This window comes from Mus pahari, chromosome 13 (assembly GCF_900095145.1).
Source record: "Mus pahari chromosome 13, PAHARI_EIJ_v1.1, whole genome shotgun sequence".
NCBI classification, from domain to species: domain Eukaryota; kingdom Metazoa; phylum Chordata; class Mammalia; order Rodentia; family Muridae; genus Mus; species Mus pahari.
In genome coordinates this window covers 23,805,125-23,818,482 of record NC_034602.1, presented here as the reverse complement: position 1 = coordinate 23,818,482, position 13,358 = coordinate 23,805,125, and the positions used below count along the sequence as shown (strand labels likewise).

Below are 13,358 nucleotides of genomic sequence, written 5' to 3'. Positions count from 1 at the left end.
TATATATATATATATATATATATATATATATATATATATAGCTATTGTTATGCAGATAGTGCATGCGTCTATAGTTCTTGATTCTGGATACTAAAAAAAAATGTAGAAACAGTGACACCCTACCATCACTGTTAAATAAGTGAGTAAGTAAAATAAATGATAAAAAGAAGCAATAAATTCCAGCAACAACAAACAAGCTTAGTGCCAGATCTTGGTCACTAAATAACATTCTCCATTTTTTCCTAAACAGGAGAAAGTGCATACACATTTTATCACGTACCTAAGGTGTTGGAGTGTGAGGTCACACTCTCTGTTAAAGGTGTGAGGTTTAATCTCCACCACTGCCAAAAAAGACAGACAGACAGACAGACAGACACAAAACCAAATAGAGCATGGTGGTGCATGCCTGTGATCCCAGCCACGAGAGGCTGAGGCAAGACATTCACTACAGGATTGAGGCCAGCCTGGGCTACATATTGAGCTCCAGGCCAGCCTGGTTACATAGCAAAATCTTGGTAGACAATAAAAGGGCCTGCAGTGATAGCCCAGTGGTTAGGAGAACTTCCTGCTATAGTTTAGTTCCCAGCACCCAACAGCAGCTCATGCTCATCTATAATTCAAGTTCCCAGAGATCACCAGACATGCATGTGCTGTACAGAATACATACAGGACAAACACCCGTAAACATTAAAAAATAAAACATGAGAAAACAAAAAATTAAAATGGGAGGAAAGAAGAAAGACCGGGAGATGATTTGGGTCAGGTGTAGATCAGTAGTAAAGAGCTCCCCGGGATGTGCAAAGCCGCATGCTCCATCCCCGAGCTTGCACAATGGCTGATTGCAAGGTTGGACTAAGAACAGAGGGGAGGTGGCTCAGTGGGTAAGAGCCCGGCTGCTCTTGCAGAGAGCCTCTGTTTAATTCCCAGCACCCACATGGCAGCGCACAGCTCTCCGTGACTCTCGTTCCAGGAGATCTGTTGCACTCTTCTGCCTTTGGAAGGCAGCAGGAACACATAGACACGCATGCAGACAAAGCACCCATACACATAAACAACAACAACAACAACAACAACAGCAACAACAACAAAATTAAAAGAGATTTTCTGAAAAAAAAAAAAAACCAAATATGTTAAACAATATAAAAAACAGACAAAACCTGCGGGAGAGAGCAGGCGCTGTGTCTTAGTGGTAGAGCAGTTGCTGGGTATGTACAAGAGCCTGGGCTCTATCCCACCCAGCACAGGGGGAGAGCGTTATAGGGACAGATCAAAAGGAATGCTTTGAGTTAGGTCTGGAAAGATGGTTCAGTGGTTAAGCACACTTCCAAGTCTTCCAGAGGACTCAAATTCAGTTCTCGACACATAAGCGACTGCTCACAGCCACCTGCAACTCTAGCTCTAGGGGATCTGACGTCCCTTCTGAACTGCATGCATGTGGTGCACATACACAGGCAGAACACTCATATACATAAAAGTACCAACTGAGACCCCTGAGGCAGGGGGATTTCTCTGAGGCCAGGCTGGTCTACAAAGCCACTTTCAGGCCAGCCTTAGGTACACAGTGAGACCTTGTATCAAATAAATAAAATTTACAAAATAGAAATAAGTAAAAAGATATTTGTAAATGTAAATTTTAATGAAAACAAATGATGATGATAAGCACCAAATGTGAAGAAGGGGCTTCCGGCACTTGGGAGATCCAAGCCTTGTCAGGCTTGAAGACCTGTGACAGGGCAATGCCCTTCCAATGCATTAGAATCATGAGTTAGAGTCACGTCGTGATCCATCCGCAAAGCATACAATTCAGCGTTATCTTCCGTTAGCCTAAGATGGCAGATGTGCATGTGACCCGGAAGGAACTGGCTCAGTAGTGAGGTCCGTCTCCTGTCTCGACTCCATCACCATCTGACCGGAGCATCTCCTACCTGAGGATGCGGCTCCTGAGAGAAAAGCCCCCCTGAGGTGAGATCTTCCCTTGAAGGGTGCTTGAACTGGCTTTTCGAGAGAGTGGAAACATTGCTTCCAAGGTACCGGTCCAGGCATCTGGCTCTTGGGAAGTGTCTCTGCAGACGCCCCTGTACCGGCCCTGTGTAGAGGGCTCCTAGGCCCTTGGTTTAGTTCTAGAAACAAGCTCTCTCTAGGTGGTGCAGGCCTGGAATTCCTGGAGCAAGTGACTTTCCAGCCTCAGTTTTCACAGTAGCCATGCCACCTGTCTGAAATCTTGTTCTAAAAGCACTACTTAAGGCAGTGATTTTATATATATAGGAGATAAAATTACAAACAACACATTTGTTTATGTAAATAGTGTCTGGGATTAACCTGCCTAGGCCTCCTGAGTGCTGCGATTAAAGGCATGCACCACCACTACCTGGCTTGGATTTGGTTTTTTAATCGCAGTAACATATATAGACAATGTAGCATTTTCAGCGTCTCTAAGCCTACAGCTTGGTGGCATTCGCTACTCTGCGGTGTGCAGGGAGAGTGTCCTCTAGGCAGCCACATCTCTGTGGGCCCTTTGTGGCTCGTCTAAGATCTTCTAAGAGACAGCATGTCCTCTGTGGGTTCAGGCCATCGACCCCCCTCCCTTTTCTTTGATGTGTCTTTTGACTCTGTATTTTGCTTGCTCATCACTGCTTCCCGCATGTCACAGAAGCTGGGGACCTTGTAGTCTATCTAGTTTATGTCATTTGCGTCTTGTGGATGTTTTAAGACAGTAATGGTATCTGATGCAAGACTTAGCTACTTAATCTTGGACAGAGGGTATGATACCATTCAAGTGTCTGCACTTATTGTTGAAGATTTCATGAGCAGCAGTTTGCAGCCTGTCAAGTTACTGCTTTCAATATGATTTAAAATGTTTGCCAGAAAGATAAAAAGCCTTGAAAAATTACAAAAGAGTGAAAAGTCAACATTCCATTTCTATCCCACTAACCAAGACCAAAACAGAAGCCCAGGTAAATGCCTGCCCCCTCCCCCCACCCCCATCTTGGGCTTTGTCCACCCACAGAGTCAGTCATTGTGCCCTCCCTGCAGGAATCGTCCACATTCTTTCGTTCTTCTTCTTTCTTTCTTGTTTCTTCCTTCTCCCCTCCTCTTCTTTCTTTGTTAGTTTTTTTTTTTTTTTTTTTTTTTTTTTTTTTTTTTTTTTTTTCCAGCAGTGGTAGGGTCCCATGATTGCTAAGCAAATGCTCTACTTGCTGGACCACACCCCCAACTCTGCCTTTTCCTTTTATGACTACTGGTTTATTATAATTCTTATTACTGTGCTCATGTGGTGTGACTAGGCATGCACAGAGCATGTGCGCTGGAGGCCAGAGGCAACTCTCTGGCGTCACTTTTCTCCTTCTACCTTTCTGCGGCTTCCGGGGATCGGCTCCGGTCTTCTTCACTTTTTAGGAGCCAGGGCCTTGGCTGGCTGAGTCATCTCTTTCCGCTTCTAAAGGCTTTGAATTTCAATGTTTTTCTAGCACAGCTAGACGTTCTTTGGCAGGATTAAATCCTGACCCATTGAAAGTGAAGCCACAGTTAAGTGACTTTCCCCAGCACCTCTCACAGATTTATAAGGTCCTTTTCCATGGATCTCTACCTGGAGACACCTTCGAAGACTTCTCTGGAAAGGGCCCACAGGCAGCGGGAAGTCTCGAGTCTCTAGGACCCAGCAGTTCACAGCCCAAGGGATGCCCGCTGTTTCTCCTGCAGCAACTTTGATTCCTTGCCCATACAAGCCCCCAGAAAGAGTGTGTGCCTTAGTTGCTGCTGGACCTGCCTGTTTTAAAGGAATGTCATTGTTTTCCCCTCATCATAGGGACAGAGAAAACGGATGCCAGAAGGCTCACAGCCCAGTTTGGGAATAACAAAAACGTGCTTATTTAAAGCAGCGAGTCTCAACGTGGAGTAGTGACCCCTTTGGGGAGAGGGGTGCACAGCCCTTCGCAGGTGTCCCATATCAACTATCCTGCACATTAGATATTTACATTATGTTTCATAACAGTAGCAAAGTTACAGTTTTGAAGTAGCAATGAAAGTCATTTGATGGCTGGGGGTGGGGGTGGTCACCACAACTGTATTAAAGGGACGCAGCGTTAGGAAGGGCGAGAAGCAACACTTTCAAGGGTGGATGAAAAGAGGCCTTGATGTTAGTTTTCCTCCCTGGAGAAGTATATTTATAATTTCAAAGAGCCAATCTGAACCATCACTTAGAACTCTTTGAAGTTTGGCATAATTTCCAATTGCCAACTAGCAATTTTACTCATCTTCGAACGCCGAGCGCCCGGGATGTGCCAAGCACAGAGCGGGAAGCAGTATCCCCTTGCAGAGGTTCTGGTTGTAATCTAGGGAACTTAACATCTGGAGTTGCTTCCAGAAAGCAAACGTGCATCTGTGAGCAGTCTCAGGTTTCTCCGGGTTTAATATCTTGGTCTAAATTGCTCTCTTACTGCCAACAGGTGCCTCTTCCAAACAAGCCTGGCTTTCCTCCTTGGATGACTTGGGGGACCGAGAACCAGAGGCTAGATAGACAAGAGATCTAGGGTAAAACCGAACTTTGCTGGTCTAGAACAAAACAAAACACTCAACCAACCAACCAACCAACTCTAGCCTCCTGAGTGACTTTGTCACAGGCCATAGGATCCAGGGTAAAGCCCAGCTGTTTTCACAAGGAATGTTTTATTTTCTCCTTATTTAAAACAATACTAATGTGGAGGCTGGAGAGATGGCTCAGCAGTTAAGAACACCGACTGCTCTTCTAGAGGCCCTGAGTTCAATTCCCAGTACCCATATGGTAGCTCACAAACATCTGTAATGGGATCTGATGTCCTCTTCTGGTGTGTCTGAAGAGTGAGTGCACTCACATACATCAAATGAATACATCTAAAAAAAACCCTCAAAAACAAAAGCAAAAACAAAACGACCTAATGTGTGGGAGTGGGTGGGAGGGGGCCGGGAGTGAGAATACTGTGTCCTCTGGTGGTGAGCTGGAGGCCTTGGATGGGGTGGGAGGGAGGAGGGCAAGTCTATGAGGGTATTCCTAGCTGAGATTCCTACCAGAGGGGGATATGGATATGGCATGGCCACCTCCAGGCAAGACTTCTAGAGGAGGGAAGGGGCCATCAATCCACCCAGAAACCTTCAAAACAAAATTTGTCTTGCGTATAAGAAGTGCAGGGATAAAGCTGGAGCAGACCCATATAGCCAACGAATGCCAGGCCCAACTTGAGATCATTCCATGTGACAGAGCCAACCCCTGACACTACTAATGATACCCTGCTATGCTTGCAGTCAGGAGCCTAACTGTCTCCTGTGAGGCAGCCGGAGGCAGATGCAGAGACCCACAGCTTAGCATCGAGTTGAGCTGGGAGTCTTGTGGAAGAGATGGGGATAGAAGTGAGCAAGAGGGAGGGGTCAAGGACGCCACAAGGAGACATACAGAGTCAACTAACCTGGGACCATGGGGGCTCACAGAGCCTGGGCCACCGACAAGGTAACCTGAAGGAGCTGAACTTATGCCCCCCCCCCCACATTTGTAGCAAATGTGCAGCCTGGTCTTTATGTGGGTCCCCTAACAAATGGAGTGGGGCTATCTTGGTCTCTGTTCCCTGCCTTTGGATCCCCTCCCCCTCCCTGGACTGCCTGGTTGGGCCTCAGGGGGAGATGTTATACCTAGTCCTGCTGAGACTAGATGTCCCAGGGAGGGGTGGTATCCAAGAGGGACTCCTCTAAGGAGAAGGGGGGAATGGGGGGAGGAGGACTTGTAAGGGTGGGGCTGGGGAGAGGGGGGCTATGATTGGGATGTAAAGTGAATAAAAAATAAATTATTGGAAAAAGGAAAAGGAAAAAAAATACTAATGTAGGGGTGTCTGTGTAGGTGAAAAAACGCCCCGCACCCAGGTGAAAGGTTGACAAGGCTGAGCCTGCTAGTAACCCCAGTGGCAGAGAGCAGAGACAGGAAGACCACGGAGGTGTAATGGCCAGCCAGCATAGCCCCAGGGGCAAGCTTCAAGCACACTGCCCACTGCCTCTAGAGAATAAGGCGGAAAGCAATAGAGGAGTACACTCCCCCCCCCCCATCCCTGAAACCTATTTCCACCCCCTCCTCACTCCCATTCCCCAATGAAAGGAATACTCAGGTCTGGAGGCATTGCTCAGTGTTATCTCTAGTTCCACATATAAAGGGGAATAGTGGAGTGGTAGGACAGTAGGTTCTGGGGTCTGGCTCCAGCACAGCAAAACAAATACAACTGTGATAAAAGCTCATACCAGAAGAGTTCAGAAATGTGAAGAAAAACAAAACCACATGCATTCTCGCTATGCAGACTTTATTTATTAATCCCTTATTACATGCTAGCTAAGGTTCTAGTGTTTTCTTTTAAAATTATTAATTAATTAATCAATTAATTTATATGAAATAGGGTTTGATCTATAGCCCCAGCTGGCCTAGACCTCCCTATGTAGTCCAGGCTGGTCTCAAAACTGGCCAATAAAGAGCTGAGATTACAAGTGAGTACTACCCTACTACATTTAGTTTTGCAATCATCTCATTTTCTAAAGACTCGTTTTGTGAAATTTCCCCAGGTGTGTGTGTGTCCGCTAACCGTAAGCAGGATATGCCACCATATTCGATTTTCTGTTGTACTGGGGGCCGACGTGGCACCAGACATTAAAATGGGGTCAGGCTAGGGTAACGATCCGTGAGACTCGGTCTGGAAATCTGGCCTGAGAGGACAGCCTGGCATTTCTCAGCCTGGGTGGGGACGCGTCTGCTGAGGACCCTGGACTCCAGCAAACGGTGGTCGCCACCGCCCACCCACCCTAAGGCCCAGTTTGCACGGCGGAGAACAGCTGTGCAGCCACGCTGGACACTCACCCCGACCGCGTTGAGCCAGCCCCCGGGACTACAGGACCAATAAGCGATGAATACAGCCGCGCGTCACGGAGCGCCGGCCAATCGCGGACGGCCACGACCCTAGAAAGGCTGGGCGCGGCAGGCGGCCACGGGGCGGTGGCGGCGCTGGCGTAGACGTTTCCTGGCTATGGTGGTGGTGGCAGCAGCGCCGAGCGCGGCCACGGCGGCCCCCAAAGTGCTACTCCTATCTGGCCAGCCCGCCTCCGGCGGCCGGGCGCTGCCGCTCATGGTGCCCGGCCCGCGGGCAGCAGGGTCGGAGGCGAGCGGGACACCGCAAGCTCGCAAGCGGCAGCGCCTCACGCACCTGAGCCCGGAGGAGAAAGCGCTGCGGAGGTGGGCCTGGCGGGCAGGGCTGGGGCGCGGGGCGGCAGGGCTGGGATCGGGACCCTCTCGCGTGTGCCCAGCGGTTGGGCTCCGTACGGTGGGTTAGAGTCACCTCTCGTACCTAACCTGGGGAGCGGAGCTGAGGTGGATGCCCCTCCGAAGGTCTGTGTCGGGGGTGTGTGCAGGAGCTCGGGACACTGGTACAGAAGGTGCCCGACTCCTAGTCCTCTGTAAATGCTTGCTCTTTGTGGTCGCAGGGTAGGAACCGCTCCAGCTGTCATTGCAGCCACTTGGGAACCCAACCCTGGGATCCGAGTCCACAGCGTCCGGCATCCCGAGAGTTGGGCTTGGGGAGGGACAGTTGGTAGCGCCCCCGCCGCCTTCACGGATGCCTCTCTAGCAAGGAGCCTGTGGGACGGAATTGGACCCAGAAAGTAGCGGGGGAGGGGGGGGGGAGAAGCATATGACGCAAGGGAATGTATTAGCCCGGTGGTAAAATGAGATCCGGGTGGACAGCCGCACGGGAGAGAATCAAGCAAGTCTTCAAGGCCTGTGGATAGAAAGCTGCGTGTGTGTGTGTGTGTGTGTGTGCGCGCGCGTGCGTTTTAAGGGAGCTTTAAGCGTGTTTACTACTGCTAAGCCTTATTCTGTAAAGTCAACGAAAGCACCAGCTGGCCACATGAAGACACATGAAAGCTGGAGATGACTCAATTATGTTCCCTTTCTCCTCCCCAAGGAAACTGAAAAACAGAGTAGCAGCGCAGACTGCTCGAGATAGAAAGAAAGCCCGGATGAGCGAGCTGGAGCAGCAAGTGGTGGATTTGGAAGAAGAGGTAAAGGGACTTCAGGCCATGCTTTCATCCCTTCCATGTCAGGGCCCATCCTAAGCTGCTTCAGCCCTTTAGAACACAACACAGAGTGCCACTTAAAGTTTAACTAGCCTAGCAGATAGGCGGTGAGAGCAGACGTGACTCACCCTGGCCTGCCCTCCCCTCGGAGATTAGCCAGGTTGGATAGATCATTGATTGCTTAAGCTGTAGCGCCGCCTGTCTTTGCCAAAGGCTCACTAAAGCTGCCCTTCCTTCTAGGATTCACCCCTTCCCCCGCGCCCCCCAATCCTCCCACCCTCTGTATCCTTTCTGTTGTCAGTGTCCTTTTGTGCCCCTCCACCCTGGCATCCTTTTAACCCTTTGGGGAGTTATTTTAGTTTTTAAGTTAAATTTAGTTAACTTTAGCTATCTAGCTTTTTTAGGCGTTGCCACTTTTACATCTTTTAAATGCGCATGTGCACCCTGGTTTGAGTTTGGGTCACCTCAATAATACACTTTACAAATTTATACATTTCCCCCGCTAGTTTCCTTTCTCTACCCCACTGTGTGCGCGCGCCCCACTTTCACGGTTCTCTGGGCATCTGTGCTCCGCATCTAGGCCGCCTCCATTTCTTTGCCATTGGACCACTATCACTTGCATCTACACTTGCCTGTTCAAGACAGGATGGTGAATTATTTAAAGATTATTTTTAGATAGGGTTTTGGGTTGGCCTGTAACTTGGGTTGGCATGCCTCCTGTTTCAGCATGCTGACATTACAGGCAGTGAGCCACCTTGCCATACATTTTTTTTCTTTTTTTGGCTGAAGTCTGGGAGCAGTATTGTAGGCATTCTGTTGTTTCTGTCACCATTGAAAACACTTTTCTTTTGTTTTCTTCAGAGATTGGCCTTGAATAAACTGTTTCTCCCACCTCAGCCTGCTTGAGTGTTCAATGGCATTTTGGGGGGTGGGGGGCACAGCTTGATATCTCCCAGGCTGGGTTCAAACTTGCTGTGTAGCCAAAGATGACCCAAAATTTGTTTCTCTTGCCGCTATGTCCCAGGTGCTGGGATTTCAGGCATGAGCCACCAGCGTTAATTTATGCAGAGCTGAAGGTGGAACCCAGGGCTGCAAGCCTGGGAGGGCAAGTCTTGTCCCAACTCATCTGTCCCATTAGCCACCAGTGACAGAACACCTGTGAACCACACAAGCAGAGAATTTACCACAGCAATGAGGAAACCAGCTGGAGCAGAACTTCCAGTGGATTCTTTAGTGAAGGAACCTCACGTTTTAATAGCCTCTCTTCAGTGGATTCTTTAGTGAAGGAGCCGCACGTTTTAATAGCCTCTTCTGTATTTTCTTACAGAACCAAAAACTCCAGCTAGAAAATCAGCTTTTACGAGAGAAAACTCATGGCCTTGTGATTGAGAACCAGGAGTTAAGAACACGCTTGGGAATGGATACACTGGATACTGAAGAGGCTTCAGAGGCGGAGTCCAAGGTAAATCTTGGGAGAACTGGTTATGGCACTACCAGATTTGTGTTCTGGACCTCCAATCAAATCTTTTTCTCTTTTCCTTTTTGAGATAAGGTCTTAATGTCTGATTTTGGCTGGTCTTGAACTTGTGTCAGTTCTTTTGCTTCTAAGTAGTAGGACTATAGGCACCTGCCCCCATGCCTAGCTGATGAATCTAGAATTTTCCCTGTTTCCTTGAACTGAACTTATGATCTTCTTGCCTTAACTTTCCAAGTGCTGGAATTACATGCATGACAAGTGGTTTGTTTCTTGGCCTTTTTTTTTTTTTTTTTATTTGCGGCTTAGATTTTGATTTCTTTTTTATTTTCTTTTTTGTACTCAAAATCACTTTGTTCACAAGAGCAATGTTTTAGAGACTTTCTTTTTTTTTTTTTTTTTTTTTTTTGGGGGGGGGGGCGGGACAGGGTGGGGTGTCACATAGCCCAGATTGGCCTCAAACTTGCTATGTAGCTGATAATCCTATCTCCACCTTCCAGATGTTACCATTACAGGCAGATGCCACTTTGTGTGGTTATGTAGGTGTGTATGTGTACATGGGCGTGGGTTTATACACACCTCTGCTTACATACAGAGGTCTAAGGAGGATGTGGGTGTCTTGTGGATGCTGCCCACCCTATTCCTCTGCAGAGTGTCTCACTGAATCTGGAGCTAGGCTGGTAGCCAAAGGTGAACTTCTTGTTTATGCTTCCCTTGGTGCTAGGGATTTGAACTTGGGTCTTCAGGATTGTACAGCAAGCACATTATATTCAGAGCCACCTCTCCAGTTCCTCTCTCGCCCTTTGAGGAGCAGAGACTCGCAGCTGCCTGGTTAACTCACTGTGGTCTTTCCTTTCAGGGGAGTGGAGTAAGGCTGGTGGCCGGGTCTGCTGAGTCCGCAGCACTCAGACTATGTGCACCTCTGCAGCAGGTGCAGGCCCAGTTGTCACCTCCCCAGAACATCTTCCCATGGACTCTGACACTGTTGCCTCTTCAGATTCTGAGGTAGAGCTCATTCTGTAGCATCTAAGTGGCGTGTGACACGCCTAGCCAGGCAAATGGAGAAGTTAGTGTTGGTGGGGTTAGGGGTAAGCAGGTACTTTCCTAGACTTAAGTGGATGGAGTAGGGGGAAACTGTTCCGTGGGTGGGTGGGTGGGTCGGTCCTATGATCTGAGAGCGTAAGCCCTAAGTAACATTGTGGAACCCAGTACTAAAATTATTTCTGGTAGACTGTCACATTCATTCTAATTCTTTTGTGTTTTGCCTCTTGTAGTCTGATATCCTTTTGGGCATTCTGGACAAGTTGGACCCTGTCATGTTTTTCAAATGTCCTTCCCCAGAGTCTGCTAATCTGGAGGAACTCCCAGAGGTCTACCCAGAAGGACCTAGTTCCTTACCTGCCTCCCTTTCTCTGTCAGTGGGGACCTCATCAGCCAAGCTGGAAGCCATTAATGAACTCATTCGTTTTGACCATGTATACACCAAGCCTCTAGTCTTAGAGATCCCCTCTGAGACAGAGAGCCAAACTAATGTGGTAGTGAAAATTGAGGAAGCACCTCTAAGCTCTTCAGAAGAGGACCACCCTGAATTCATTGTCTCAGTGAAGAAAGAACCTTTGGAAGATGACTTCATCCCAGAGCTGGGCATCTCAAACCTGCTTTCATCCAGCCATTGTCTGAGACCACCTTCCTGCCTGCTGGACGCTCACAGTGACTGTGGCTATGAGGGCTCCCCTTCTCCCTTCAGTGACATGTCTTCTCCACTTGGTACAGACCACTCCTGGGAGGATACTTTTGCCAATGAACTTTTCCCCCAGCTGATCAGTGTCTAAAGAGCCACGCAACACGGCCCCTTTCCCCGACCATCACATTGCCTAGAGGATAGCATAGGCCTGTCTGTTTCGTTAAAAGCCAAAGTAGAGGCTGTCTGGCCTTAGAAGAATTCCTCTAAAGTATTTCAAACCTCATAGATGACTTCCAAGTATTGTCGTTTGACACTCAGCTGTCTAAGGTATTGAGAGGTATTCCAGTACTACAGCTTTTGAGATTCTAGTTTATCTTAAAGGTGGTAGTAAGCTCTAAATCGCAGGGAGGACCATCTGACAGTTACCTCCCAGCCTGGCTTCAAATTATGTAGCTGAGGCTAGGCAGAAACTTCTGGCCCTCTTGACCCCACCTCCCAAGTGCTGGGCTTCACCAGGTGTGCACCTCCACACCCGCCTCTCCGTGTGTCCTCAAGTGGACATGGGATTCATGAATGGCCCTTACCATTTCTTTCTCCACTCTCTGCTGCCCAGGTTTGGTTTCCTTTACTTCTACAAGCAGAGAAACACCAACCTGAGGGGGCTTGTTTTCCCTTATGTACATTTTAAATGAAGATCAAGAATCTTTGTAAAATGATGAAAATTTACTATGTAAATGCTTGGTGGATCTTCTTGCTAGTGTAGCTTCTAGAAGGTGCTTTCTCCATTTATTTAAAACTACCCATGCAATTAAAAAACACACAAAAAAACAACATAGCATCCTGTTCTATGATTTCTAGGGCTGTTGTATTTTCTCTTTATTGTTTGCTAAAGGAGTAATTTATCCAACTAAAGTGAGCATACCACTTTTTAAAGTCACTGAAAGCTTTTTTTTCAGGCTAGTTGGCCTTAGTATCACAGTTACTAAGTGGCAGAAATAGAGCCTAACCACCCTTTTTTGGGGTGGGTATTAAGATGTGCATAATGGGCAAGTTACACAAGTTATACCACTGAGCTACAGCTTTTTAAATTACTGTTTTGCTATGATCAGGAAGTATCGGACTCCCTGATTTTACCTCTGGACACCTTTGAGCTGTGTAACTGAGGGGACAGATAATTATAACTTTGAAAGGAGGACGCTCGTGTCTCTAGCAGCTGAACGTCTGCCACCTTCTATGCACTGGGAAGTTCAGTTTTTTCTCCTGACCCTCTTTGGAAAGGTTTTAGTCTGTCATTGATCTTAGTGTAGACTGGGCATATCTGGTCTAGCATGCATGAAGCCTTGGTTCCATCTCTAGAATGGAAACAAGCAAATTTATTCAGAAAGAAATCAACTACAAAACTCCAGAGACAATAACAACATCTTCACTGTGTATTCTACCCTGGCAAAGAACTTCATTTTTCACTGATAGAGGCAGATTAACAATTTAGCATTTAAATATATCTTCCCTATCAATATTACTTTGGGGTGATCAAAGTGAACCTACAGATAGAATTCTGGGAGTTTAGTCAGTAGGTCCAAGCAGGCTACAGCTGCAAAGAATACAAGCTCATGTGTTGACAGCTTTGAGAGGGTTTTCATGTGCACACCCCAGGGCAAGGACCTGACTGGTGAGTCCACAGCTCAATCCAGTGTTCCATAACACAAGTTAGGCCAAGTTCCAGTGCAGTGACTGCAAGCTGCCTCATGAATACCTGAGGACCAACAACCTATTTAGGGACTATAAGGCAGATATTATTTGCCACCATCCACAGAACATAGGTATTTTTAAGTTAAGACTCAAGTCATTTACATTTAATAGCATCACACTGAGGTGGCTGCTGTACTATCAGGCTAGGTCAGTGTGTAGATTTTCAGGGTTTCATTTCCTGTACAGATGAGAAAACACCTGGTTTTCAAGAACATTTTCATAACGAAACGCCAAGCTGCCTGGCTAGATCCAAAAGCCATCCTTTTTACTCTATGAAACCAAATACTCTAGTAATAATGTGTTATTCCAAAGTTCAGACTAAAGGTACAAGCAGTGGCTGCAGATAAAATCCCTGGGCCTCACAACAGCCAAGCATCT

At 47.4% G+C, this 13,358-nt stretch overlaps 1 protein-coding gene across 1 annotated transcript; it reads left to right on the top strand.

Annotated features, from left to right (window-relative positions):
• Window positions 1-7,004: 7,004 nt before the first annotated feature.
• Window positions 7,005-12,075, top strand: Xbp1 (X-box binding protein 1). Its single transcript, XM_021210599.2, is given in 6 exon segments — window positions 7,005-7,234; window positions 7,962-8,058; window positions 9,401-9,535; window positions 10,407-10,466; window positions 10,469-10,552; window positions 10,822-12,075. Coding segments are annotated over 6 exon segments (1,140 nt in total). The 5' UTR covers window positions 7,005-7,028; the 3' UTR covers window positions 11,380-12,075.
• Window positions 12,076-13,358: the final 1,283 nt, after the last annotated feature.